Source organism: Manacus candei, unplaced genomic scaffold, assembly GCF_025592945.1.
Source record: "Manacus candei isolate 608988 ecotype Guabito, Panama unplaced genomic scaffold, ASM2559294v1 h1tg000025l, whole genome shotgun sequence".
NCBI lineage: Eukaryota > Metazoa > Chordata > Aves > Passeriformes > Pipridae > Manacus > Manacus candei.
The window spans coordinates 9446493-9472737 of NW_026138073.1; the positions used below are offsets into that span (position 1 = coordinate 9446493).

General features: G+C 65.0%; 1 protein-coding gene across 1 annotated transcript; it reads right to left on the reverse strand.

The window, feature by feature from the left end:
- Positions 1 to 202: 202 nt before the first annotated feature.
- LAMB2 (laminin subunit beta 2) lies at positions 203 to 23139 on the reverse strand. The gene is made up of 66 exons (XM_051788478.1): positions 22845 to 23139; positions 22180 to 22355; positions 21952 to 22075; positions 21780 to 21853; positions 21490 to 21678; positions 21348 to 21411; positions 21068 to 21273; positions 20869 to 20989; positions 20444 to 20632; positions 20138 to 20317; positions 19407 to 19716; positions 19030 to 19186; positions 18681 to 18833; positions 18422 to 18580; positions 18214 to 18335; positions 17830 to 17950; positions 17178 to 17364; positions 16819 to 16962; positions 16184 to 16415; positions 15555 to 15718; positions 15242 to 15466; positions 14668 to 14882; positions 14486 to 14582; positions 13772 to 14150; positions 13506 to 13690; positions 13202 to 13431; positions 12913 to 13116; positions 12361 to 12520; positions 12068 to 12275; positions 11837 to 11978; positions 11383 to 11559; positions 11132 to 11288; positions 10850 to 10978; positions 10325 to 10762; positions 9991 to 10154; positions 9768 to 9903; positions 9503 to 9576; positions 9207 to 9395; positions 9068 to 9131; positions 7946 to 8148; positions 7737 to 7857; positions 7248 to 7436; positions 6982 to 7161; positions 6793 to 6905; positions 6625 to 6704; positions 6412 to 6547; positions 6096 to 6251; positions 5857 to 5984; positions 5658 to 5775; positions 5350 to 5542; positions 5132 to 5275; positions 4794 to 5025; positions 4555 to 4718; positions 4252 to 4476; positions 3488 to 3702; positions 3300 to 3396; positions 2859 to 3231; positions 2603 to 2787; positions 2285 to 2526; positions 2014 to 2217; positions 1777 to 1921; positions 1288 to 1495; positions 1064 to 1205; positions 780 to 956; positions 546 to 705; positions 203 to 469 (listed from the first exon to the last, which is right to left on the reverse strand). Exons 1-66 carry the CDS (start codon positions 23023 to 23025, stop codon positions 333 to 335), a joined length of 11493 nt encoding a protein of 3830 aa, XP_051644438.1. The 5' UTR covers positions 23026 to 23139; the 3' UTR covers positions 203 to 332.
- Positions 23140 to 26245: the final 3106 nt, after the last annotated feature.

Consider the following 26245-nt stretch of genomic DNA (forward strand, 5'->3'; position numbering starts at 1 on the left):
CGTCTGATCCGCAGTGGTCCCAGGCCGGTCCGTGCCAATCCGAGTGTGTCCCCAATGTCACAGCCAGCCCCTGGCCCCACCGCCCGACCCCGAGCCCCGCAGTGCCCCACGCCTGCAGACGAGCAGCTCCCACCCCGGGAGAAGCCGCCGTGGGCCCCCGGGGAGGACACGAGGCCCACGGCACGGGGCGGAGGGGAGGTGGTCTTGCTCTGTAAATTTATTCACACGGGAGTGCCCCGCAGCCCCCACCCTGCCCACCACTGCAGGGGCAGGCAGAGGCTGGGGGGCGAGGCTGGGGGCTCCGGCGGGGAGGTGCAGGCCCCTCCGGGGTATCACTGGCAGGTGTTGTAGATTTGGACCTGCTGGTTGATGGTGTCCAGCACCTCCCTCATCCTGGCCTCTAGCCCACCCAGCTGGGCTGCCTTGGCGTCCAGCACCCGCTCGTTCCGCTCGTACTCCTCCTCCAGCACTGCAGGGACAGGGGGGACATAGGTCAGCCTGGCACCCTGCCACTGCAACCCCCCACCCTCCTGCCCCGGCCTCACCTCGCAGCCGCTGCAGCTTGCCCTGGGCATCCTGCAGCAGCCCCGCAGCCTCGTCCCGCAGCTGCTGTGCCCGGCTGCCCGCCTGCCGTGCTCCCTGCGCCCGGTGCTCCACCATCTCCTGAGCCGTCCGGTACCGGTCCCGCAGCGGCCCCTCCAGCACCTGCTGGGCAGCGAGGCTGGTCAGTGGGACCCTCGGGGTACCCCTGCTGCCCTCCGTGGCCCCCAGTTACCCACCTGCTTGGCCTCGCCGGCGCGGTCCCGTGCGATGCTCGCTGCCTCCTGGGCGCGCGCGGCTGCCAGGCTGTTGTTGGCACGTTTCACCTTCAGGGCATCCGTCTGTCTGTCCAGGAGCCCAATGTGCTCCATGGCGCCTGCCAGCTGCCGCTCTGCACTCCCCGTCTGGGTCTGCATCTAGGGAAGAGTGGCACAGGGGACTGGTGTGGTCAGACCGCCCACACAGTGGGGATGGGGCCCTGAGCATTGCCGTGGGGCTGTGGTGGCTGGGACAGGGCTCTTACCGTGCCGAGGGTTCTCTCGCTGTGCTGGATGTCACCGGCAGCCTGCTGCAGTGCCTGCTCGGCCATGCCCTGGGCCTGCCGCGCCTCCTCCAGCGCCTGCCGCACTGCCTCGGCTGTGCCCCGCACACCCTCTGCCCGCGACCTACAGCCGGATGGCAAGGCCTCAGCACCAGCCTGCGCTGGGGGGCTCTGGAGGGACTGCACCCCCACATCCCTGGGCTCACCTGGCCCGCTGGGCATCCTGCAGCAGCTGCCCAGCCCGACGCACATCACCGGCTGTCTGCTCCAGGATGGCGTCCACGCTGGCCAGGCTGCGCACTCGTGTCTTGATCTCCTCGGCCAGGCGGTGGATCTGGGCCGGGGCGGCCGGGAGCGACAGCTCCAGCACCCGGCTGGCCACCACCTCGATGCTCTCAGGGTCAGCCCCCTCCTCTGTGGGTGGGAGCAGTCAGTGTGTCCCCTGCAGCACCCCAGGATTGAAGGGACAGGCAGACTGAGCGGCAGAGGGAGCAGAGGGCAGGGGACAGGAGATGGTTGGAGGGCACAGGATGGTTGGGGCAGGGCAGAGACCATGCAATGCAGTGTGGGGCAGGGGTGGCACAGCCACAGCGTGGGGACCATACAGTGTGGTGCGGTGCAGGATCAGCGCAGTGTGGTGCAGGTGCAGAGCCCCACAGCACAGGGCCCAACCCTCCCGGCATGCTGGCACTCACGGCTCAGGAAGGCCTTGACATGGCTGATTAGCTCCCGCAGCTCCTTGTTGGAGCTCTCCACTCGGGCCCTGGTCTGGTTCGCCTTGTCCAGGGCTGCCTGTGCTCTCATCCGAGCCTCATCCGCCTTCCCCTTGGCCTCGGCCACCTGAGCATGGGCAGAGACCCTCGGTGCCAGCCCCAAGAGCTGGGGCGCATGGCTGTGCCGCCTGCTCCCACCACCGCCTGTGTGCCACACACCTTGTGGGAGAGCTGGGCCATGTCACTGCCAGCCTGCCGCAGCTCCTCCTGGGCATGGTGTGCCCGGTCCAGTGCGCTGTCAGCCTTGGACACGGCTCCACCACAGCTCAGACCCCCACAGCGTCGTCCTCCATCCTCATCCTGGCACCCAGCACCCCCGCAAGGGCTCTCAGCGCAGGGCACATTGCCCACCACACCACAGACCTGCAAGGCAGTGCGGGATCAGGGCAGCTCTGGGAGCCATCCCCCCAGTCCCATCCCTGCATCCCACCTTCTCATTGAGCGTCTGCAGGCTCAGCGCCTGTGCCCGCTCTGCCAGGTCCATCAGTGCCCGCCGACTGGCTGCGTTGTAGCGATTAAAGTCATCCCGGTGGCTGGCCAGGAGCTGCTCCGTGCGGTGACGGGTGGCTGCCGAGGTGCTGATGGGGCTGGGCACGGCGCGGGTGGAGGCATCTGCCCGGCGCTCGGCGTCCCGAGACTCCCCAAAGAACTGGCGGATGCTGTCATAGGCACCTGAGGGCAGCAGGGGCACTGTCAGACCGCCGGCCACAGCCCCACCCCCCCAGCCTGGCTCTGTGGTGTGGCTCACCGAGGAAATTGGAGGTCTTGAGGGCATGTAGCCGCTGCTCCAGGTCCTGCAGGCTGTGGTTGAGGGAGCGGGCACCTCGGTCCACGGCGTTCAGCACGTGGCTGGCATTGAAGTTGGCGTCCTGAGCAGCCGTCAGCTCCCCCTCCAACCGCGTCAGCCTCTCCGTTGCCTCCTCGATCTGCCGCCTGCAAGGGAAAGGGGTGACCACCCGCCCCTGGGGCCACCTTGGGAGCCATGCCCAGTGCCAGGTGCTCACCGCAGCCCCTCTGTGGCATGTGTCAAGTGGGCGGCGGTAGCGGCGGTGGCATTGCGGGTGGCCACCACGTCACGCACGGTGGCCAGGTTCTCCTCCAGCCGTCGGAAGGTGCCCTCGAAGGCGCCGGCAGCCCCGGTGTGCTGCAGGAGGCTGGCCCGCTCTGCCAGCGCCCGGGCACGGGCAGCCAGGTCCTGCACCACACGGTCCCAGTCCCCGAAGCAGGGGTGGCAGGGCTGACAGGCAGGGAAGGTACCAGAAAACCCTCGGGCACACTGGTCACAGCGGACTCCAGAGATGCCAGGCCGGCAGTCACAGTGGCCGCTGCTGCGATGGCACTGGGCACTGGCTACACCATGGGGGTCGCAGTCACAAGCTGCAGGGAGAGTGGTGTCAGTGTGCCACGGGGCCCGCTCTGGTCCCCCTGCTGGCACCAGCTCTCACCTCGGCACTGCTGCCGCGGGTCACCCCAGTGGTTCTCCTGGCAGTCGGTGCAAGTCCGGCCCCCAAAGCCTGGCCGGCAGGAGCACTGCCCTGTGAACTGACAGACAGCGTGGCTGGGGCTGGCACTGCTGCAGGGCACCCCCAGCCTCATCCCATCCCCCCATCCTTTATCCCCCGTTGTGTCTCACCTGGTTGCAGGCAGGTGACAGTGCGTGCTGGGGGTGGCAGGCACAGGGCTGACAGCCCTGCCTGCTGGCCAGGTTCCAGAAGTTGGGACTGCAGCGGTCGCAGCTCTGACCCTCCACGTTGGGCAAGCAGTGGCACTGCCCACTGTGCCTGTCGCAGTGGCACTGCTGGGGCCCACAGGTGCTGGCGTCGGTGCCCAGGGGGTTGCAGGAGCAACCTGGAACCAACAAGCACTAAGTGGGGACAGGGATGGGAGGAGGATTGAGAGGGGATGAGGACAGGATGAGGACAGAGATGGGGATGAAACTGAGGATTGAATTGGGGAAACAGGCAGGGATGGGATGGCGATGGATAAGGGTGAAGGCAGGTTGGAGAAAGAGAATGGGCAGAGATGGAGTGGGGACTGGATGGAGCTGGGAGGAATGAGAGCAGCATGAGGACCACTGATAGGGATGGAATAGAGATGTGACAGGGTTGGGATAGAGATGGAATAAGGATGATATGAGGACAGATGGATGACAGTGGGAATGAGATGGCAGTAGGGACAAGAATGGGCATGGAATGAGGATATAGATGGGATGGGACAAGTTGGGCATAGGGACAGGGATAGGGCCACAATGCTGGGCCTGGGCAGAGGAGACAGCTGAGAGCTGCAGGGACCCCACAGCACTGTGCACAAGCAAGGGCAGCCATGGGTGCACATGGTCCCCAGGGATGTGCCAGACGATGGGGGCAAGTCTGTCTCGATGTGGCAGTGGGTACTTACGCCTGCAGCTGTGCCGTGTGGCATCTCCATAGTAGCCGGGCTGGCACTCAGCGCAGTATGGCCCTGCCGTGTTGTAGAGGCAGCGCAGGCACTGCCCTGTGCGCCGGTCACACGCCTCAGGGTCCGTCGCGTCGATGTTATCGTGACACTGGCAGGGCAGGCAGCGCCCACCAGGCTGCAGCGGGTCTCCATAGTACCCAGGGGCACACTCGTCACAGCGGGGACCTGTGGGCACAGAGCACTGAGCAGTGCCGGGGGGGGGGGGGCTCCGAAGGGCATTGAGCATGCTGTGGGTGCACCCACCTGTGTATCCGGGGCTGCAGTGGCAGACAACCTGCTGGGAGCGGCTGTCCTGGTAGCAGGAGGCAGCAAAGTGGCGGGGAGTGCTGGGCCCGTCAGGACAGGGGCAGGGCCGGCAGTGCTGCCCAGAGCCCAGTGCTGGGTTCCCAAAGTGCCCGGCTGCGCACCTGTGGGCAGGAGGTCAGCAGGGGCCGGGGCTGCTGGCAGCACCCTGCCCTGGTCTGGGCACATACCCCACCTACCTCTGGCACCTCTCCCCATCGGTGTGGTCACGGCAGCGCAGGCAGCTGCCCGTCCGAGGGTTGCAGTTCTCAGCGTGCCCATTGCACTGGCAGGGCCGGCAGAAGGGGAAGCCCCAGTGGCCAGGTTGGCAGCGGTCACAGCGTGGGCCATGGGCACCCTCACGGCAGGGGCACTGCCCTGTGGTGCTGTCGCAGACAGTGCTCACTGAACCCTCGTGGCTGCACTGGCACGCTGGAAGGCACAGCACCCACGGTGTCTGCCCCTGGGCTGCAGAGAGCATCCCCTCCCAGCACCCCAGCCCTGGAGTGCCCAGGCTCCTTGCCCAGCTGGCACTCACGTCGGCACCCGCCTGGCCCGAAGCTGAAGGTTCCTGGGGAGCAGCGGTCACAGCGCCGTCCCATGACATTGGGTTTGCACTGGCATTGCCCACCCTGGGGCTGGCACTCAGCACTGAGCGAGCCCTGAGGATTGCAGAGGCAGGCTGCGGGCAGAGAGCAGGGTCAGTGTTGGCTGAAGAGGGATGGGGCTTAGGTCAGGGCACAGGGCTGTACTCACGCAGCGCCCCGTCATGCAGGATGGCCGAGAGGCTGTGCAGGAGGCTGGAGCAGGGCTCGGCCACAGGCGAGGGCCCTGCAGCGTGGAATGTCTGGGCACAGCGGTACCGCTCAAAGGTCTCCCGGTGCTTCATGGAGCTGGGATCACCCGCTATAAACATCTCCAGCGAGGAGTAACGGGGCAGGAGCACCAGCTGGAGGGCGAGTCAATAGGATGTCATGCCCCTCTCTTCCCATGTCCCCCTATTGCTGCATCCTGTCCCCCTCCAGGGTTGCTGTCCCTCATCCCACTGCCTGTCTGCCCCTCACCGAATCAATAAGCACACTGGCAGTGGGATCCTTCCGTGCAGCAGCACAGCCCAGCTCCAGGCGGATGGTGTAGGAGACACCCTTCTCCAGACAGACAGGCTGCGGCAGCACCACATACCTGGTGGCAGCAAAGCAGAGCAAGGGCAGCCATGTGCCTCCAGTGAGCCCCAGCACAGCCCAGCCCCAGCAAGACACTCACCTGGCACCAGAGGGGAGGCTGGTGGAGAGCTGGTCATCGGCTGGGATGGTGTTTCCACAAGGGCTGCTGGCAGAGACAGGGCTGGGGCGCAGCACCTTCAGCCTCACCTCCTGCCAGGCCTCCGGGTGCTGCCGGAAGAGAAGGGGCAGTGTCAAAAAGCCTCACAGTCTGGCACTTCCCACCACCGCCTCCCAATTTGGAAATACACTCCATCACAGGCTTCACCATGTGGTGCTCACCTGGGGTTCATAGCGGATGATCACGTCATACTCGGTGGAGAAAGGCACGTCACTCACATGAAACCCCAGCCAGCCACCTTCCAACATGCGGGCAAAACCTGTCCCCGTCCATGAAGCTGGGCGGTCTGTGGGGGGTTCACGCTCCACCACCGAGCCCTGGTACAAGTGGGGGTTGTGAGATGGGACACTAAAAATTGCCTTGGCCAGTAGACACTGCTCTGCCCTGGACAGCAAGGCAGACCACCGCTGGCTTGGGGACCCTGCAAAGGGGCATCCACTGCCTGATGTCCTCCCCAGGGACACTTTCATGCCTTACCTGATGCAGCCGAGCATCCTCAGCCTCATAGGTGTAATGGTCCAGATTGATGCGGTAGAAACCAGGCTCCACCTGTTCACACTGTCGTCCCATCATGTGGCTGCGACACTGGCACTGCCCTGTCTCCATGGCACACCTGGTAACCCAGCAGCACCATCAGCCCTGACGCTGTCAGGGATCCCCCTTGCCCCCTGCATCCCCACAAAGACTCACAGGTTGTTGCGGGCACCTCCCACATCGCAGTCACAGGGCCGGCAGCCCTGGAGGTCATGGCTCAGCCCCCAGTGCTCGGGCTGCAGAGGGCAAGGGTGTCAGGGAGTGCCCAGCTGTGATGCTACAGCACCGAGAACTGTGCATGGGCCCCAGTACAGCCCCACTCACCAGGCACTGGTTGCAGTTGTGCCCCGTCACCAGCCGCTTGCAGAAGCACTCCCCGCTAACAGGGTCACACCGGCTGCCATCGGCCACCGTGCCACGGGGGTCACAGTGGCAGCCTGCATGGAAAGCCAGCATTGTGCAGCAATGCCAAACCACACACCTGCCCCCGGTGGGTGCCACCCGGGTACCTACGCTGGCAGCCCTGTGGGTTTTCGGTGCTGAGGCTGAAGAAGCCAGGTTTGCAGCGGTCACAGCGGGGACCGGCCACATGCTCCTTGCAGCGGCACTGCCCTGCAATCAGCCCCCTGGCTGGGTCATCAGCTCCGTCGCACAGCCCACCGTCCAGAGAGCCCTCAGGGTCGCAGTCACAGGCTGGGGGAGCAGAGAGAGTCAGCGCCGTGACCACCATAGCACCACCCTGCAGAGCCTGCCCCACATCCACACCCCCTGGCACTGACCTCGGCACACTGCGGGGTCCCGCAGGTCCTTGGTGGGGTCCTTGTAGTAGAAGGGTTTGCAGAGGTGGCAGCGGCGGCCCATGGTGTTGTGCTGGCAGTCATCACACACGGCCCCGCTGGTGTTCCCCGTGGCCAGGAACACGGCCATGTCGAAGTGGCACCGCCGTGAGTGCTCGTTGCAGTCGCAGCCTGCAGGGACAGCACCGCAGCATGGCATGTGGCACCCCAGCCCCCACCTGGCAGGTAGCACCTGCAGTGCCAAACCTCCTCAGTTTGGACTCCCCTTACCCTGATATGCAGCACCACAACCTCAAACCTCCCCAACTACAGCGTGCAGCACCCCAAAACCTCCCGGCCTGTCTGCAGGATGCCACTCTCCACTCAATCACATCCACCATGTAGCATCCCAAAACCCCTGGCACAGTGCAGCCTCCCAGCCCCAACACCAGGATCACTGTGCCAGGAGCTGGTGCCAGTGTGGGCACTCACGGCGACAGGCGTTGGTGCTGGAGCCCTCGGCCGGGCGCCAGGGCAGGTCGTGGTAGAAGTCCTCGCAGCGCTCGCAGTTCAGTCCCTGCGTGTGGTGCTTGCAGACACAGCGCCCATGCACCTGCCGGGATGCCATGGGTCAGGGGCTACGGAACTAGGCAGCACAGCTACCTAGCTCCAGCAGGGCACACGAGGCTGGCTCGCCCTACCATGCCGTCGGCGGCGGCAGGGGCCCCACTGAGCGGGGCGCACTCAGAGGCATGCCCGTAGCAGAAGCAGTTCCCACGCATCACCAGCTCGTAGAGTGCATAGTAGTACTTCTCCCGGATCTCCCGCCGCGAGTCCAGCAGGTCGTCCCCCAGCGTGTGCAGCTTGGTGAGGTTCACCCGCAGGTTGGTGACACGCAGCAAGTCTGCGGCAGGGAGAGACTTGTGTTGGCATGGCATGGCTGGGCACATCCATGCACACCTCACCTCTGCCGGGCACAGCTGGGCTGGGCTGCACATGGCGTAGGGGGCTGTGGGCGGTTCAGAGGAGCTGGGCATGGCTTGGGCATGGCTGGGGTGGGCTGTGCACGGCATGGGGTGTCTGTGCAGGGCTGCTGTCCAGGCTGGGCTGTTGTGGTTTTTTACAGCACAGTGTATTGGCCGAGGGCTGTGCATGGTTTGGCTCACAGGCATGTGGTTGCATGTGGCCAGGTTGGGCTGTATGTAACTGCGGGGGTTCAACTCCCATGCACGTGGCTGTGCACAGTCTGCCTGTGTGTGGGCCAGGGCTCTGCACACCCCAGCAGAGCCTCTGCAGAGGCTGGGACCCCACGAGTGCAGAACAATGCCCTGGGCACAGCACCTTTATGGTGCTAGGGTGGTGGGACATTCACCACTGGGGGTTGTGCCCAGGAGACAGCTGTCCCTGATGGATGCAGCCTGGGGGCCCTGGCAGGAAAGGACAGCTCCCCAGAACTGCAGCTTCCCAGAAGCCCTGCCCTGCAGATTCCTCCCCTCCTGCTCCCAGTCTAAATTTAGCCCTGGGTGATTAACCCACTGCATCTTGTGCCCAGCATGACTCCCCATCTTGCACTGCGGCTGCTGCTCAGCACTGGGTGCAGCCATGGCACAACCATCCCCCTCCACTTGACCCAATACAGCCTGACCTTTAGCTGCTCCCACAGGGCAGGGTGCAGGAGGGGCCCGAGCTGCCGCTGGATCAGGGCTGATCAGGGCTGGATCAGGCCCTGACCCCACTGTGAGGCTCAGAGCAGGGAAAGAACAGCCAAAATAGCTGCGCCCAAAATAGAGCAGCCAGGCAGGAGCCCAGGGCTGGCGACTCACTCTGGATGGAGGGGCTGTAGGGGTCCCGGATGGGGATGGCAGGGTCCAGCACTCGGTAGATCACCTAGGGTGGACAGCAAGGTGGTGAGGAGAGAACAGGAGGTCCCTCAACCCTCCTGGAGCGCTGCCAGGGCCTCACCTCTCCCTCAGTGGAGGGCTCGATGTCAGAGTAGCGGGACTCACAGACGACATCATCGATGCGGCGTGGGGGCCCATGGGGGACGTGGGGGAAGGAGGCAGCGCAGTCGTAGGCGAAGTAGCGATAGACCTTCCAGGTGCGCCCAAAGTCGGCCGAGCGCTCCACCAGCATGGCCGCGGGGCGGAAGGTCTGCAAGACACCCAGGTGGGACGGGGGCCAGCCCCACAGCCCTCAGGGGTCTGTCTCATCCCATCCCATCCCAACCCAGCCTGGGTACCCTAAATGTTGGGACCCACCTTGAAGGTCATGATGAGGTGGGTGAAGTGGAACTCGGCCTCCAGGTCCAGCTGGATGCTGACGTGCTCCACACCTGGGGATGACAGGTGTGATTGCTGGGAGCACCCACCCATGGCTCCCTGGGGCTCGTCCCCCCCACCCGGCCGTGGTCCAGGGGTGCGGCCGTGGCCGCCGGCTGAGTCACACTTCCTCAGCGTGGGAGGAAGGGAAAGAGAGCCCCCCGGGACAGGACAGGATGCCCTGCCACCCCCACCCACGGCTCACCATTCTCCGACTGCCACCAGGCTTTCTTGGGACGGGGGGCGAAGCTGGTGACCACGTTCTCGATGCGGTGGCTGTTGGTGTTGGTGCGGGCGTCATAGGGCCGTCGCGAGTCGCAGATGAAGCACTTTTTCTCCTCCTGCGAGTGGGAGGCTCAGCGTGTGTCCTCAGCCCTGTCCCGTGACCCACATCCCCGTCCAGTGCCCCCAGTCCCCGTCCCACTCACCTGGAGGTGGCTGACAATGCAGTAGGGCTGGGGCCGGCGCAGCCCGCAGGTGGAGGTGGCACTCAGGCTGGCGGCTCGCCCCACCAACAGGTCCCCGGTGGCCGGGTAGCAGCTGCCGCGGGCACAGCCCTGGGGGGAATCGGGGGCCAGGCCCACCCCCAGCCCTGCGGGGCGGCGGGTGGCTCAGGGCACCGCGGGGCAAAGGGGGGGGCCGGGGCCGTGGCTCCCCCCGCCGCGCCCGGGGCCCCTTCCGCGGTCGCCCGGAAACGGGGCGGCGGGGCCGGGCCGGACCCCGGCACCCACCGGCCCCGCTGGGCGGGGGGCGCGGACTCACCGGCCAGCAGAGGCAGCAGCAGGAGGGCGGCGGGGCTCCGCTTCGCCGGGCTCCGCATCGCGGGGCGCGACGGGGCGGAAAGGGGCGCAAAAGGCGCGCAAAGGGGGCGCTCGGCAGGTGCCCGGCGGTCCCGTCCCGTCCCGTCCTGACCCGCCGGTTCCCGTACTCGATCCCGTTCCCAGTCCCGTCCCCGGCCCCGTCCCGGTCCCTCCCGGCCCCTCCGAACTGGGCGGCAGGCGCAGCGCTCGGGGCTGTGCGGAAAGCGCGGGGCGGATCCCGGCCGGAGTGGGGAGCGGGGGAGCGAAGCGGCCGGGACAGGCGGGAGAATACAGGAGGCAGGAGCAGGGGGAGGCAGGAGGCAGGGGAAGGCAGAAGGCACCGGACACAGGCACACACAGTTCAGGGCTTTATTTGCAGGCGCGCCCGCGCTATAGGCGCCTGCGGAGTGGACGGGACCTCCGAGCTCGGGGACCGGAGGGGGCTGCGGGGCAGGACCGGCCCCCGACCCCGTCGGTGGTCCCTAGCAGGTGGCATAAGCGTTGGCCCTCTCGCGGATCTCCTGCAGCAGTCCCGAGACCTGCTGCTCCAACTCCTGCAGCTGTGTCACCTTTGCTGCCATTGCCTGCTCGTTGGCCCCAAAGCGCTGCTCCAGGTCTGCGGGACAGGGGACACGGTCATGGTGCAGCCCACCACCATGTCACCAGCCCGCATCACTCCTGGGCCACCAGGTGGAATGGGCCCAGGGGGACACAGGGAGATGCACAAGGAGATGGTGGAGAATGTCCCCTGCCATGTTCTCCCCCTCACCTTCCAGCTTCCTCTTGCTGTTGCTGGCCTTGTCCAGGAGGTTTCGGGCCTCTGTTGTCAGCTGTGTCACACGCTGCAGGGCCCCATCAGATACCCCATCCAGCACTCTCACCCGGTTCTTCAGCAACACGTAGCGCTGCGTCACATGCGCCAGGTCCTGGTGGCACAAGGGCACGATAGTGAGGCTGAGCACCCCCAGCACTCCGTCCCTACTTGGTGCCACACCGCGGCCAAGCAGGGCTGGAGCTCACCTGGCTGAGTGTCCCCGAGGTGGAGGTGGCACGCTGTGCCCCATCCTTGGCTTGCTGGGCCATGTGGCGAACATTCCGGCCGCGCTCCTGCAGGGTAGTGACGCGCTGTGCCAGCTCCCGCAGCCGCCGCTGTGCCCGTGTCTCCTTGCCGTCCAGGGCCTGCAGCTTGCGCTCCGCCTGGGCAGACACGGACAACTGCCATACCCACGGTGCTGGGCCCACTGCCCCGGTGAACACATGGCACCCACCCCCCGCCATTCACATTCCCCCAGTACCAGCCTCCCTATCTATGATGTGCCTAAGGCATCAGTCTTGCCATCCACACTACCAACCCTATTGCTCCCAGTGTGCCCCCACAGCACCAACCCGTTTGTCCCCAGCATGCCCAAAACAGCATCCCCACTCCCGGCTATGCTGGTGGAATTGGCTCCGCTCCCCAGCTGGTGCCCCTTACCTCCCTGGCTTTGTTCTCAGCTGCCCGGATGGCATTCCTGGCGCTCTGCAGGGCACTCCCTGCTGCTGTTGCCTGTGCCCGTGCCACCTCCAGTGCCTGCTGTGTCTCCGCCAGCTCATCCCTCACACCTTCTGCTCGCTCCCTGTGGCAGCATGGGCAGCTCCAGCCCCTGCCAGGGCTGGGGGACTGACCCCATACCCTGCCCACCTTGGCATATCCCCCATAACTCACCTGGCCTCCTGTCCCTGCGCCAGCAGGCCCTGTGCCATGGCCAGCCCCTCTGCCGTGCCATTGAGCACTGCATCAACCCCCTCCAGCTGGCTGATGCTCTCCCGCATCTCCCACAGCAGCTCCTGGATCCGACCGGGGCTGCTGGGCAGGGAGATGTTCAGCACCTGCTGGGCCACCAGCTCGATGCTGCCTGGGTCGGCTCCCTCCTCTGCAGGGACAGGGGAGGAGAGTAGGCTCAGGGCGGGCATACTGAGCCCCACCATTATCACTTGCCCACCTGGTGCTGGCACTACCTGCCAGGAAGGCCTTGATTCGACGGATGAAATCCCGTAGCTGGGCCGTCGCCTCCTCCGCGCGGCTGCGGGCAGCCTGTGAGCGCCCCAGTGCCTCCTCTGCCCAGCTCCGTGCCCCCCGTGCCAGCTCCTGCACCTCCTGCATCTGGGGGGCAGCTGGCTGAGCGGGGGGCACAGGGAAGCCCCAGGGAGGGGGCATGGGGGTGAGCAGGGGGCATGAGGTTACATATGCGGGGACAAGATGGGGGCCTGCAAGGGAGCATGGAAGGAGGGTGCAAAGGGACATACAGAGGGTGCAGCAGTGGCCCAAGTGGGCACACAGGTGGCACAAGGGACAGTTGTGAAGGGGCATAAGGGACACACAGGGCTAATATCCTTGGGGGCATGGAAAGGGCACAAGGAGGGCATAGAAGGGGACATACAAAGGGACTTGGAAAGGGCACAAACAGAACATGGAAGGGCACATCAAAGTGTCATGGAGAGGGCACAAGCGGGCCATGCAAAAGGGTCACGAGGGGACCCCAGAAAGTGTCATGGAGCCACCACTCCTACCTTCTGTGCCACAACACCCAGCTGCCCTAATGCCACCTCCAACTGCTGTGAGGCATTACGGGCGCTGCTCAGGGCTCGAGCTGAGATGGGCAATGCCCCTGTACAACCCGTGCCACCGCAACGCCGTGTGCCCTCACTGTCCCGGCACAAGGCTCCTCCACAAGGTGCGTGCTTGCAGCTCCGGTCTCCAGGTGCCCCACATATCTGTGATGATGCCAATGGTGCAGATGGCAGCTCAACACCACATGGGGAGAGACCTCCATGCCACTCCCACCAGTCCTCCTCTCACCTTCTCATTGATCCTGGCGATGCTGAGTCCCATCACCCGTTTCTGTGCCTCCCGCAAAGATTTCCGTGCCGCGGCTGTGCCACGGCGGAAAGCATCGCCCCGCTGCCGCAATGCCCGCTCAGCTGCCCGCCGTGTCGCCTGTGACCTGCTCAGCTCACCAGCTGTGCCATTGGCCACCACCTCTGCCTGCCGCGAGGCCTCCGCCGATGCCAGGATGCTGCGGTAAGACTCTGAGGGTGCTGGTGTCAGGGTTTGGCCAGGATGGCTGCCACCAACCCCTCCAATCCTTGCCAGATGCTCTTACCGCTGAATCCAGTCGTTGCTACGGTGCTGAGGAGGATTTGGAGATGGGAGGTGGTTCGGTTGAGACCCCCCAGCTTGTGGCTCAGCCCAGCTAGCTGGTCATGGTGCCGCACATCTGCCTGCGCCAACTGGTCCAGATGTTGTTCCAGCTCTTGGAGGTGCCTCCAGAAGTTGTCCAGCTCCATTCTTTGGGTGGGGATGGGGTCTTAAACTTTTTTGGGGGACAAAAGGAGGGTCCCCCCACACGAGCCCAATGCGCACACTTGCCTGGTACCGTCCAGCTGCCCGGGCAGTCCACTGAGGAGGGGGCTACTGGGGTTGTCCGCTTCGCCCAGCAGTCGTTCCACACGTCCCAGGGCCTCCTCCAGCTCCCTCAGGCGACGAGGGCTGAGTGGGAGCGCGGATCCCCCCTCCCTCAGGGCCTGCACCTGCGCCCCAAGGCGCCGCAGCCCGTCCTGCAGGCTGCCCACGGCCGGGTCCCAGCGCCCGAAGCAGGGGTGGCAGGGTGAGCAGTGGGGGAAGGGTTCCTGGTAGCCCCGCTGGCAGCGGTCACAGTGCAGCCCCCCAAATCCCAGCCGGCACTGGCACTGCCCGCTGTCCTGCTCGCACTGTGGGCTCTCGGCACCCAGCGGCTCACACTCACAGGCTGCAGAGACAGTCAGATGTGTGTCCCAGCCTCCCCACAGACACCCATGCCCCCAGAGTGGCACCATGTTCCCAGCATCCCACCATATTCCCCTGTGTCTCCAGAATCCCATCTATGCCCAGGGTCTCCTATGTCCCCACAGTCCCACCATGTCCCCAGCATCTCACTGTGTCACCAAGGTCTTCTGTGCCCCCAGGGTCCCACCATGTCTCCAAGATCTCCTGAATCCCTTGTGTCCCCAGCGTCCCACGTTCAGAGTCTCCACCCATCTCCCTAGAGTCTCACCATGCACCCAGATTCCCCCCACACCTCCAGCCCCTGGAGTGTGCCCCCACCTCGGCACTCCTGCTCAGGGTCTCCCCAGTAGTGTTCCTGGCACTGGGAGCAGACGCGGCCCCCGAACCCGGGCCGGCACTGGCACTGTCCTGTCACCTGCAGCAACAGTGCTGTGCTCACTGGGTGGCTCACCAGGCCCCGGGAGGGCACTGGAGCCACGCCAGGGTGCCGGGGAACTCACCATGTCACAGACAGGGTGCAGGGCATGTATGGGATGGCAGTCACAGGGCTCGCAGCCCCCTGGACCTCCCAGGGTCCAGAACTGGGGTGCACAGCGGTCGCAGCTCTTGCCCACAACATTGGGCCGGCAGGTGCAGGCTCCTGTGCCACGGTCACAGGCACAGGTGCCATTGGCACAGTGGGAGGCCAGTGTGCCCCGTGGGTCACAGCCGCAGCCTGCAGGAGGGCGGGCATCCACTTGGGGCTCAGCAGTGCCCTGCTGGCCCCAACACCCCAGATCTGCCTGGCCCCAAAACCCATGCACAGGCCCAACACCCCTGATCCCAACACCCCCACCAATTCCAATCCCTGTCTCCTGCCCAGCCCCAACCCAGGCACAGCCCCAAACCTCACCTGGCCCTGACCTCCAAGCCCCAAACCCCCCAGCACCGCAAAATTCTGCCCAACCCAACTGCCCTGCACAACCCCAATCACTCCACACCCAACCACAGCCACAATCCTCATCCCCACTCCAAGACCTTGCTTCAGCCCAATTCCCCTAACCCAAACGCCTCGGAGCCCCCTGTCCCGCTCACGCCGGCAGCTGCGCTGCAGGGCATTGCCGTAGTAGCCAGGCTGGCACTGGGCACAGTGAGGGCCGGCAGTGTGGTACAGGCAGCGCAGGCACTGCCCCGTGCGAGGGTCACAGCCCCCCGGGTCGCTGGTGTCGATGTTGTTGTTGCACTGGCAGGGCCGGCACACGCCCCCCTCCATCTCCGGAGCCCCGAAGTAGCCAGGGGAGCAGCGGTCGCAGCGGGGCCCTGTGGAAAGTGAGGGCTGTAGGTGCTGGGGTCCTGCAGCTCCAGTGCTGAGTGGTCCCCGCTGCACCGCGCCCGCTCTTCCCCTCACCCGCGTATCCAGGTGCGCAGAGGCAGACAATGTGGTGGGTCTCCTCGTTGGCATGGCAGGAGCTCCCGTGGTAGTGCCGTGTGCCAGGGTAGCCAGGACAGGGGCAGGGCCGGCACTGCTGGCCCGAGCCCAGCACGGGATTCCCATAGTAACCATCCTGGCACCTGCAAGGACAAGGGATGAGTGCCCAATGGATCCATCACAGCCATCATATACCATCCCACCATCTCATCCATCCCATCTCATTCCATTGTATCCCATACCATCATATCTCATCCTATCCCATCCCATTCCATCTCAGTCTCATCCACCCCATCCCACCCCACCCCACCCCACCCCATCTCATCCCATCCCATCCCATCCCATCCCATCCCATCCCATCCCATCCCATCCCATCCCATCCATCCTGTATCCAATTATATCCATCCCATCCCATCCTATACTACCCTACCGCATCCCATCTCATCCCACCCTACCCCATCCCATCTCATCCCATTCCCCCATTCCAAAATATCCCATACCATCATATCTCATTCTATCCTATCTTGTTGTATCTATCCCATTCCATGCCACACCACACACCACACCACGCCATGCCATGCCATCCCCTCCCCTTGGCCCTGGCTCACCTCTCGCAGTGCCGTCCGTCCGTGTGGTCGCGGCAGCGCAGGCAGGTGCCCGTGCGAGGGTCGCACTCCTCAGCGTGCCCGTTGCACTGGCAGGGCCGGCAGGCAGGGAAGCCCCAGTGGCCGGGCTGGCACTGGTCACACTGCCGGCCCACGGCGCCAGACTGGCACCGGCACTGCCCGCTCACTGCATCACACAGCTGGGAGACCGAGCCCTCCGGGGAGCAGATGCAGGCTGTGGGGCGGCACGGCTCCAGTCAGGCACAGGGATGCAGGGACATAGGAATGGACAGACAGACAGGCAGGGGACCAGCACCCACCCCAAGGACTGTGGCACAGAAGGGCTCATGTGGACACACAGGTCCACAAGAACATGAGTGGACAGACAACCAAGTGAGTGCCAGGCAGGACAGCATCCACAGGGGGCTCAGGTGGATGGATGGATGGATGGATGGGTGGATGGATGGATGGAGGGGGGAACTGGGATGGGCTGCAGGACAACAGAGCTGAGATGGACACACGCATGGATGGACAGATGTACAGACAAGTGAACAAGGCAGCGAACAGAGAACTGATGGCTGGACAGAGACAGACAGGAGGGACAGGGATCCCTGGCAGACGCAGATCCCACCACTTACGGCTGCATCCCTGGGGCCCGAAGCCGTAGCTGCCTGGGGCACAGCGGTCGCAGCGTCGGCCGATGACATGGGGCTTGCACTCGCACTGCCCACCCTGGACCTGGCACTCGCTGCTGCGGGAGCCCTGTGGGTCGCACTGGCAGGCTGCAGGAGCAGGACCAGTATGGGGCCAGGGCTGCCCTCTCCACACCTGCCCACACCTGCCTGCACTCTGCCTGCACCTTCCCACACCTACCGATGCCCTGTCACTGCTCTCCTGCCCACCCTGCCATGGGCATGGCCACATCCTGACCCACTGCCCCGGGCAGGGCTCCACCTTGCCCACTCCTTGGTCCCATCCCTGCAGGGTCCCCACTCACGCAGTGCCCCGCCGTGCATCAGGGCTGAGACGCTGCAGACCAGGCGGGCGCAGGCCTGGGCCAAGGGGTGTGGGGGGGCCATGTGAAACACCTCCAGGCACCGGTACCGCTCCAGCTCCTCCTGGCGCGCTGCCGCCTCCGCCCCGTGGAAACCTGGCAACTCCAACACCCGTGGCAGGAGCACCAACTGCGGGAAGGGGAGAGGAGAGGGGGCTGGGTGGCACAGAAAGCCCCCACTGCGGGACCTGGCCCCTGCCACCAAGATGGATTCATCTGCCCCAGGACAGCCCTGATCCTGCTGGCAGCTCAACCACTCAGCTCCATCAACAGTTGAAGTTCCACTGACATCCCCAAACCCAATGATACTCCCATACTAATTCCTATCCCCAAAGACTTCCTTATACCCTTCCACACTGACATCTCTGTGCCAACTCCAACTCGATCAAAATCCCAGTCTCATTGGTATCCCCTTCTCCATCAACATCCCCATCCCATTCCATCCCATCTCATCCCATCCCATTCCATCCTCATTCTACCTCATCCCCATCCCCATCCCATGTACATCTCCAGAGCGGGGTCACTGCCCACCCCAGCCTGTGGTCCCCCATCTCTGCCAAGCCCCAGGCATGGGGTGCAGTGGGACCCCCCTCACCGAATCAATGAGGATGAAGGCACCAGGGTGGCGCTGGGTGACACCAGCCCGCTGAAGCCGCATGGTCACTTCATAGGGAGTGCTGGGCTCGAAGCAGAAGGGCCGGGACAGCAGCACATACCTGTACAGAGTCAGGTGTCAGGGCGTGGGCACAGCGGGGCCATGGGGACAGCAAGGGGACAGCAGCAGGACCTAACTGCCTTCCTTGTCCCTGTCCCCATCCCTCACCTGTGTGGTAGGATTGTCCCTGTTTCCATCCCATCCCCATCCCTCAGTTCTGGGAGTGTGGTAGGGCTGTCCTTGTCCCTGTCCTGTCCCAATCTTTGTCCCCACCTCCATCCCACCCCATCCCATCCCATCCCACCCCATCCCATCCCGTCCCACCTCTGGCTGTGGGGCAGGCTCTCATGGTACACCTGCTCGGAGGGCAGCAGGTTCCCGCAGCGAGGGCTGGTGGGCAGCACCCGGGAGCTGACACTGACCACGACCTCCCAGTCCTCAGCTGACTGTGGCGACAGGTGAGGCAGCGTCAGGGCTGTGCCGTGTCGTGCCGGGCCGTACACACCGTGGCCGCAGCTGTGGCCGTGCTCACCTCAGGCTCGTAGCGGATGAGCAGCTCGTAGTCCATGGGGTAGGGCACGTTGTCCATGAGGAAGGTCAGGCCAGCCCCGTCCCGCACCCGGGCGAACCCCAAGCCTGTCCATGTCACCATGTGCCCAGCACCGTCCCGCACCACCTCCTCCACGTCCGGCTGGGCAGGGCACCGGCACAGCTTGGCCCAGGCTCTGCCCCCAGACTGCCCCTGCCCCACAGTGCCCGGCTGTGCCCTCTCCCACCACCCCAGGGCTCACCTTGGGGGGCTGCTGGCGGCTGCGGCGCAAGGGGGTGCGGAGCTGGGGGGCACGGGGGGAGCTGCGCTGGTGCCGTGAGCGTCCCTTCCGCCCCCCTGACTCCCTAGTGTTGTACTCCAGACAGTCCTGAGGCACCTCTGCCCGGATGGCACCCTGCAGGGACGGGGTCAGGGGATGGTGGCCATGCACAGGGACAGCCATGCACAAGGATAGCCATGCACAGGGCATGGTGACAGCCACATGCATGACAGGGTGACAGCCATGCATGGAGCATGGATGACAGCCATGCATGGAGCATGGTGCACAGTGACAGCCATGCACAAGCACAGGGACCCCCAAGGAGACTCACCGGGAGCTGGGGGTGGCTGTGGCCATGGCCGGTGGCTTGCTCAGCCTCATAGGTGTAGTGATCGAGGGGGGCGCAGAAGAAGCCGGGTTGTACCTGGTCACACTGACGCCCCATGATGTGGGGACGGCAGGGACAAGCCCCGTCCTCCATGGAGCACCTGGGGGCAACCATCCTGTCCCTCCATCTGTCCTCCTGTCTGGCTTTGTCCTCATCCGTCCCTCCATCTCTGGGGATGGAGATCCCTCCCTCCCTTACTCCATACCAGTCCCCTCTATCTTCCCAGCCCTGTCCCCATCCCTCCCCCCATGTGTCACTCCCAGCCCTGTCCCCACTCCCATCCCATTCCATGCCCCTCCAGGTGCTGTGCTAGGCCCCACCGGTTGCTGTAGGCTCCCCCGAAGTCACAGGCGCAGGGCCGGCATCCCCCCAGGTCGTAGCTCAGGCCCCAGAACTCAGGCTGCAGTGAGGAGGGACATGTAGGGATGTGTGGGGCCAGCCCAGCCCTGGGGGTAGCCATGGGGCTGGGGAGAGTCAGGGGCATGGTGCATGGTGTGGGACAGGCTGGGGCACTCACCACGCACTGGCTGCAGGAGCGCCCGGCCACGAAGCGTTTGCAGTAGCAATCCCCACTGATGGGGTCACACGGGGAGCTGCCCATCACCGTGCCCCGCGGGTCACACCGGCACGCTGCCCCCCACACATGCACGTGCATATGTGGGAGGCTGCCATGTGGGACCACAGCCCATGGGCTTCATGGCCGTCCTTCCCCATCCCATGTCCTTTCATCCCTCACCCCTCCATCCCCATCTCTCTGTCCCCATTCCTCCATCCTCAGTCCTTCCATTCCCATCCCTCCATCACACATCCCTCCATTTCCATGTCTCTATCCCAGATCCTTCCATCCCCATCCCTCCATCACCATCCCTTCACCTCCATCCCTCCATCTCCCTCCCTCCATCCTCATCCAACCCATCCCCATTTCTCAATCACCACCCCTTCATCCCCCGTTCCTGCCTCCTCAAGCCTTCATCCACACCCCTCCAACATCCCTCACCCCCCATCCCTCCACCCCACATCCTCCCACATCCATCCCTGGGTCCCAGCTCACGCTGGCAGCCCAGTGGGTCTCCGTGGCTGAGGCCGTAGGCGCCGTGTCGGCAGCGGTCACAGCGGGGACCGGCCACGTTCTCCTTGCAGCGGCACTGCCCTGCGATCATGCCCAGCGCCACATCTGTGTGACCATCACAGGCGCCTCCGTCCAGCGAGCCCGCTGGGTCACAGTCGCACGCTGCCAAGAGAGAGAGACCGTGGGGACCTGTGGCTGCCAGCACCAGGAGCCATGGGGCCAGGGCTGGTGGCAACAGGAGCCATGGGGCTGGGACAAGCAGTGGGGCCAGGGTCCCAGGGCACTCACGGGCACAGGCAGAGGGGGCGCGGATGTCGGAGCGAGGGTGCCGGTAGTAGAAGGGTTTGCAGAGGTGGCAGCGGCGGCCCATGGTGTTGTGCTGGCAGTCGTCACACACGGCCCCGCTGGTGTTCCCCGTGGCCAGGAACACGGCCATGTCGAAGTGGCACCGCTGCGAGTGCTCGTTGCAGTCGCAGCCTGTGGGGACGGCACCATGGCACAGCATGTGGCACCCTACTTCCCACCTGGCAGGCAGCACCCCCAGTGCCAAATCTCCCCAGCCTGGACTCCCCTTACCCCGATATGCAGCACCACAACCTCAAACCTCCCCAAACTACAGCGTGCAGCACCCCAAACCCCCTGGCACAGTGCAGCCTCCCAGCCCCAACACCAGGATCACTGTGCCAGGAGCTGGTGCCAGTGTGGGCACTCACGGCGACAGGCATTGGTGCTGGAGCCCTCGGCCGGGCGCCAGGGCAGGTCGTGGTAGAAGTCCTCGCAGCGCTCGCAGTTCAGTCCCTGCGTGTGGTGCTCGCAGACACAGCGCCCGTGGATCTGGGGGTAGCACCCGGCTCAGTATGGCTGCTGGGTCCCATGGGCACAGTGCCGTGCCAGTACATGCGTTCATCTCACCATGCCAGGGACGGAGGGTGTTGGAGCGCCAGGTGCTGGGGCACAGTGGGCAGCGTGGCCATGGCAGAAGCAGCTCCCGCGCAGCACCAGCTCATCCACAGCATAGTAGTACTTGTGCAGCACCTCCCGCCGTGAGTCCAGCAGGTTGTCCCCCAGTGTGTGCAGCTTGGTGAGGTTCACCCGCAGGTTGGTGACGCGCAGCAGGTCTAGGGGGGCATTGCTGTCAGGACCTGCCCTGGTGCCAGCCAGCTCCACTCCCCCGACACCCCCAGCCACACACCCTGGATGTCCGGGCTGTAGGGATCTGCCACAGGGATGGAGGGGTCCAGCACCTTGAAGATGACCTGTAAGGAGGAAGGGATAGGTGATCCCATACCACCCAGACCCCCCGGCCCCCTCTGCATCACTCTGTCCCCACGCACCTCCCCGTGGCTGGAGGGCTCAATCTCAGAGTAGCGCTGGTCACACAGCACCTCATCCACGAGCCCTGAGGGCTGGTTGGGGATGCCAGGGAAGAGCTTGGAGCAGTTGTAGGCAAAGTAGCGATAGACCTTCCAGGTGCGCCCGAAGTCGGCTGAGCGCTCCACCAGCATGGCCGCAGGGCGGAAGGTCTGCAGGACACTGAAATGGGACAGGGGCCAGCCCCACAGCCCCTGGGGGTCCATCCTGTCTCATTCCACCCCATCCCAGGCACCTGTGTGCCCAGACACACCTTAAATTTCATGATGAGGTGGGTGAAGTGGAACTCGCCCTCCAGGTCCAGGCGGATGCTGACATGCTCAACGCCTGGGCAGACAGATGGCTGAGATTGGGGAAGACCCCCATGGCCACGCAGCCCCAACGCACACACACATGGGGCAACCCCACTAGTGCCCCAGCCTCACCGTTCTCCGACTGCCACCAGGTCCGCTGGTCGTGGGGGCCACTCAGGTAGATGACGTTCTCAATGCGGTGGCTCTCAGGCAGGGATGGGTCCCGTGAGTCGCAGGTGAAGCATTTCTCTGAGTCCTGTGCCACGGAGCAGCACCATCAGGGATGGGTGACTGGAGGCTGCACCACTGCCCAGCTCTGTGGGCCTGTGCCGGAGCCGTGCTGGGGCCAGGTGGGCTCACCTGGAGGTGGCTGACGATGCAGTACTCCTGGGGCCCATCCAGCCCGCAGGTGGAGGTGGCACTCAGGCGGGCAGCTCGCCCCATCAGCAGGTTCCCAGTGGCCGGGTAGCAGCTCCCGTGAGTGCAGCCATGGCTCAGGTCAGGTTCCTCCCAGCCCCCTACTGCCAGTCCCCCTGCTGCAGAGAGCATGAGGGCACAGGCTGGGGACTGTGCCAGGGCCCCTGTGCACCCCCAGCTCCTCCATACACTCACCCCACCCCCAGCCGTCCCATCCCGTCCCATCCCTGCATCCTGACCCACTGATGCAGCACGAAGCTCCATGATCCGGAAAGGTGCTGGCAGCAGCGCTGGGGCCTCGTGACCAGGGCAGGGAGCAGGGTGACTGGGGGGCTGGGCTGCCTGTGCTCCTCGGGGCCTGGGCAGCCCCAGGGCACCAAGCGGTGCCGGGGCGAGTCAGGAGCCGGGTCAGGCGCCTGTTAATCCCAACAGGGTTTAGCGCAGCCCAGATTCCTTGCTGGGTTTTGTGGCAGTCAGGCCCTGGCTGCTGACAGCCAGGGAGCATTGCCATTGCCACCACTCCCACTGCCCAACACCCTCTGCCCAGGCTGGGGTCCCTGAAACACAGCACCGCAGGTACACAGCGTGCCACTGAGCCCAGTGCTTACCCAGGAGGAGAGCGAGCACCAGGAGGTCCATGGACAGCCAGGGGATCAGCCGGGGGGGACACAGAGATGGCACTGCTGCAGGGTGCAGGGTACGGCTTAGCATGCGGGGCGTCTGGCACCTGGCCTCTCCTGGCTCTGGCACAACCATGCAGTCCAGGGGGCAACCCTCCCGCCCCAGCATGATGGTGCTTCCTGGGCACAACACTGGGAATCGGAGTCAGGTGGGACAATTGGGTCCCAAAGTCGTGTCCCAGTGCATGGCCCTGGGGGGCTGTGGCATACAGACCCGGGTACACAGCTGTGCTGCACACCCCCTGACCTGGCACAAACTGTGCCATGCCCCATCCTGCCCAGCTCAGGACAGATCCATCCTTTCGAGTGTCACAAGTGTCCTTGGGGGGTACCAGTGCCGGGCCAGGGCCAGCCTGGGAGGGGAGCCAGGAGTGCTGGAGCCGGCTGGGCGAGGGCGTCCCTGATGCTGGCTGGGGTCCCACTGTTAAATTTAGGTTGGAGCTGCCTTTTGTGCTTCCTTCTCTCCCGGTACCTCCCGCTCCCAGCCCTGCAAGAGCTGGATCAAAGCCTGGCCCCGGCTCTGCCCAAACACATCTCTCCTGTCCCCGCACGGAGTCAGCCCCGGGCAGGAGGGCTCGGGGCTGCGGCGGGAGCTGCAACACTGTCCCAGCACCCACCCGCTCGAAGCCACGCCAGGGCGGTGGGTGAGGTGGTGCAGAGCCACGTGCTGGCACGAGGGTCCCCGAGCCGCGCGAACCCCCGGTACCTGGTGTCCTGCAGCGTCCAGCGGGACCAAGGCCAGGGGCGAGGGCGAGCAGGACTCGCTGCCCCCGAGCTGGGTGTGCAGAAATGAGCCGGGGCAAGGGCAGCGATGGGATGGCGGCTGGTGGCCCCCCTTCCCCGTGCACGATTCTTATTCAAATGGGCTGCCCGCTGAAAGGGACGGCGGTCTCCAGGCTACGGGAATGTCACTGCCGATTCCTTCTGCCTGGAGGCCCCTGCCGCCTGCCCGCCCGCGGAGGCCTGGCCGGCCAGGCGTCGGCAGCCCGGGCACGCCCCGGCCCCTGGGCGGCACGGTGGGCCCCGCCGGCAGACAATAGGGCGCCTCGAGGGCCGGCGAGCCAGAGACACCGCGTTCCCCGGGCTCCCGGCACGGTGTGGCAGGAACGCGCCTGCTGCCACTGGCAGCAAGGCGTGCGGGGCGGCATGGAGGGATGGGTGCCTGATGCTCCAGGAACCGGCTGGCGCAGCTGCGCAGGGGTCACAGCACCGTTCTTTGCCCCACCTGGGGATGCCCCGTGGCGAAGGCACAGTTACGCTGCAGGGTGGAGCCGTGCCAGACGTCTGCCTCACCAGGAGCTCACCCGGACACAGGCACCATGCTGCTGGCTGGGAACATCCCTCCCAATGGACCCAGCCCTCCCCACTGCCACGGCTCCCTGGGCAAAGTCCAACACACATCAACCCCAGGAAGTGCACAGCAGGAGTGGGGGTACCCAGCCCTCCTCTGCCAAAAGACCCCACAGTCCCTTCCTTGCGTGCTGTCTCATGCCAGTTGCTGGCACTCAGGCTGTGCCATGGGGTTGTGCCATGTGCCAAGGGCTGTGCCGCGAACTGGGGCTGTGCCGTACCTAGGGGCTCCCCTCCGGCATGCTGGCTCCTACCTGTGCCTGTGGGGCTTGGGGTTCTGGGTGGGTGGCTGGTGGCTCAGGTAGGCTGCAGAGTCGAGGGCCCACTGGGCTCAGGCTGGGCTCGGCTGCTGTTCCTGGAGGAGGGCAGCCAGCGCCTGTCTCCTCCTCCAGCAGCCGTGCCAGGCAAGGGGAGGGACCTGCCCGCACCGAGCTTTAGCCAAGGTGAGGCAGAGGCCAGGTACACACTGGCAGTGGCCCATGCATGGCACTGCAGTGCCCTGTCCTTCGGCTGGCCAGGAGCTGGCACAGCATTCCCACAGGGCTGCTGTGCCCAGTTGTGCAGCAGTGGGTCTGCTGAGACAGGCAGCCCAGCTGGGACTCGCCCTGCACTGCACAGGCCCATCTGTGCCTCTTCAAGGCACATCTCCAGCAGCGGTACTGGGAGCCCTGGGGCAGCATGGCAGCCAACTGGACTCCCCCAACATCCATGCTGGATGGATCCAGTTCCCACCCAAGTGCTGGCACTGTGGGCACCACCATGCCCCACTCACCCTGTGCTGGTCGGTGCTGCTCGAGATCCTTTGGACTGGCTGGGCTGGGCACTGAGCTGGCAGCCCTGGAGCCCTGCAGGGAGCACGGCCGTGCACCGGGGCCAGGATCCACAGAGAACTCACTGTCACACAGGGATGGTGCCTTTTATTAGCCAAGGTCGAAGGAAGGAAGAGGAGCTGTGTATCTCCACACCAAGGCCATGCTCTGGCCACCCGCCACCAAGCAAGGTCACAGGCAAACAAAGAAACAGCTCCTGGCCATAGGAGTGCCAAAACCCACGCCCCCAGAGACACTCTGACATAGCCAGGCTGGTCCCACACGCCTCAGTGAGACAAGGGATGCCGTGGGCAGTACCCTGCCAGCTCCCCATGGCTGTGCTTTCAGCAGGCACTGGGAAACCTGGAGGAAGGGCCAGGCTGTGCCCAGCAAGGCTCCAGCAGTGCAGGCTGGTGGCCAGGCATCACCACCTCATCAGCTGGGAGAGCTGGTGGAAGATGACCTGATAAAGAGCCATTAGCACTGGTCAGCATGTCTTCGTCAAGGGATCTTGCCAGGCAAACCTTATCTGCTCTAAGGAGATCCGAAGAGGCCTGATAAAGGGACCTGATAAAGGCGACTGTAACAGGATCTCTGGCTGTGAAAAGCAAAGTTAAAGTGGGAGGGAGGGATCCTCAGTGGCATCTGAGAGACAAGAAAGGTGTCTCAGCCCGTGTCCAGGCACCTCCAGGCTCCCTTAAAGGCTGCTCTGACTTCCCATGCCAAGCTGCAATCCCCTTGGCTGCCCCAGAGCTGAAGGTGTGGCCATGTCTGCCCAGGGAGGTGCCCTGTCCCGGGGCAGCTCCACTGGCTGGAGATCTGCCAGCAGCCCTCCATCACCAGCATTTCAACGCTGCTGAGCATCCCCTCTCCCTTGGGCACCCACAGCCTGCCTCCACCAGCACCTTCCAGAAGCCATCGGGGCACTCTTGCAGCAGTGCAGAGGGCCCCCCCATCCTTGGCAGAGCCCCCCAGGTCCCGGGGCAGCCTCTCACGCCTGCCCAGCCCCACTTGGACCGACTTCAGTGTGCACAGCAGGCGGCCAGCACTTCCCTGAACATCCTTAGTGAGCAGAGAACTGCTTAACCGCTTCCCTTCCCCAGGAATGAGCCACGGCACTGGAGCTGCTGTCTGCCCAGGACCACGGTCCCACCACCATTAGTGCCGGGT

What these genes read in the sequence shown, in the direction of transcription:
- LAMB2 (XM_051788478.1), bottom strand. Translation starts at nt 23,025, where the DNA reads ATGCTGGGGCGGGAGGGTTGCCCCCTGGACTGCATGGTTGTGCCAGAG. An exon ending in AGACCCACTGGGCTGCCAGC is followed by an intron (nt 19,717 to 20,137) that starts GTGAGCTGGGAC and finishes TGTGGGGGGCAG; the next exon opens with CGTGCCGGTGTGACCCGCGG. An exon ending in GGGGGAGCCTACAGCAACCG is followed by an intron (nt 19,187 to 19,406) that starts GTGGGGCCTAGC and finishes GGTTGCCCCCAG; the next exon opens with GTGCTCCATGGAGGACGGGG.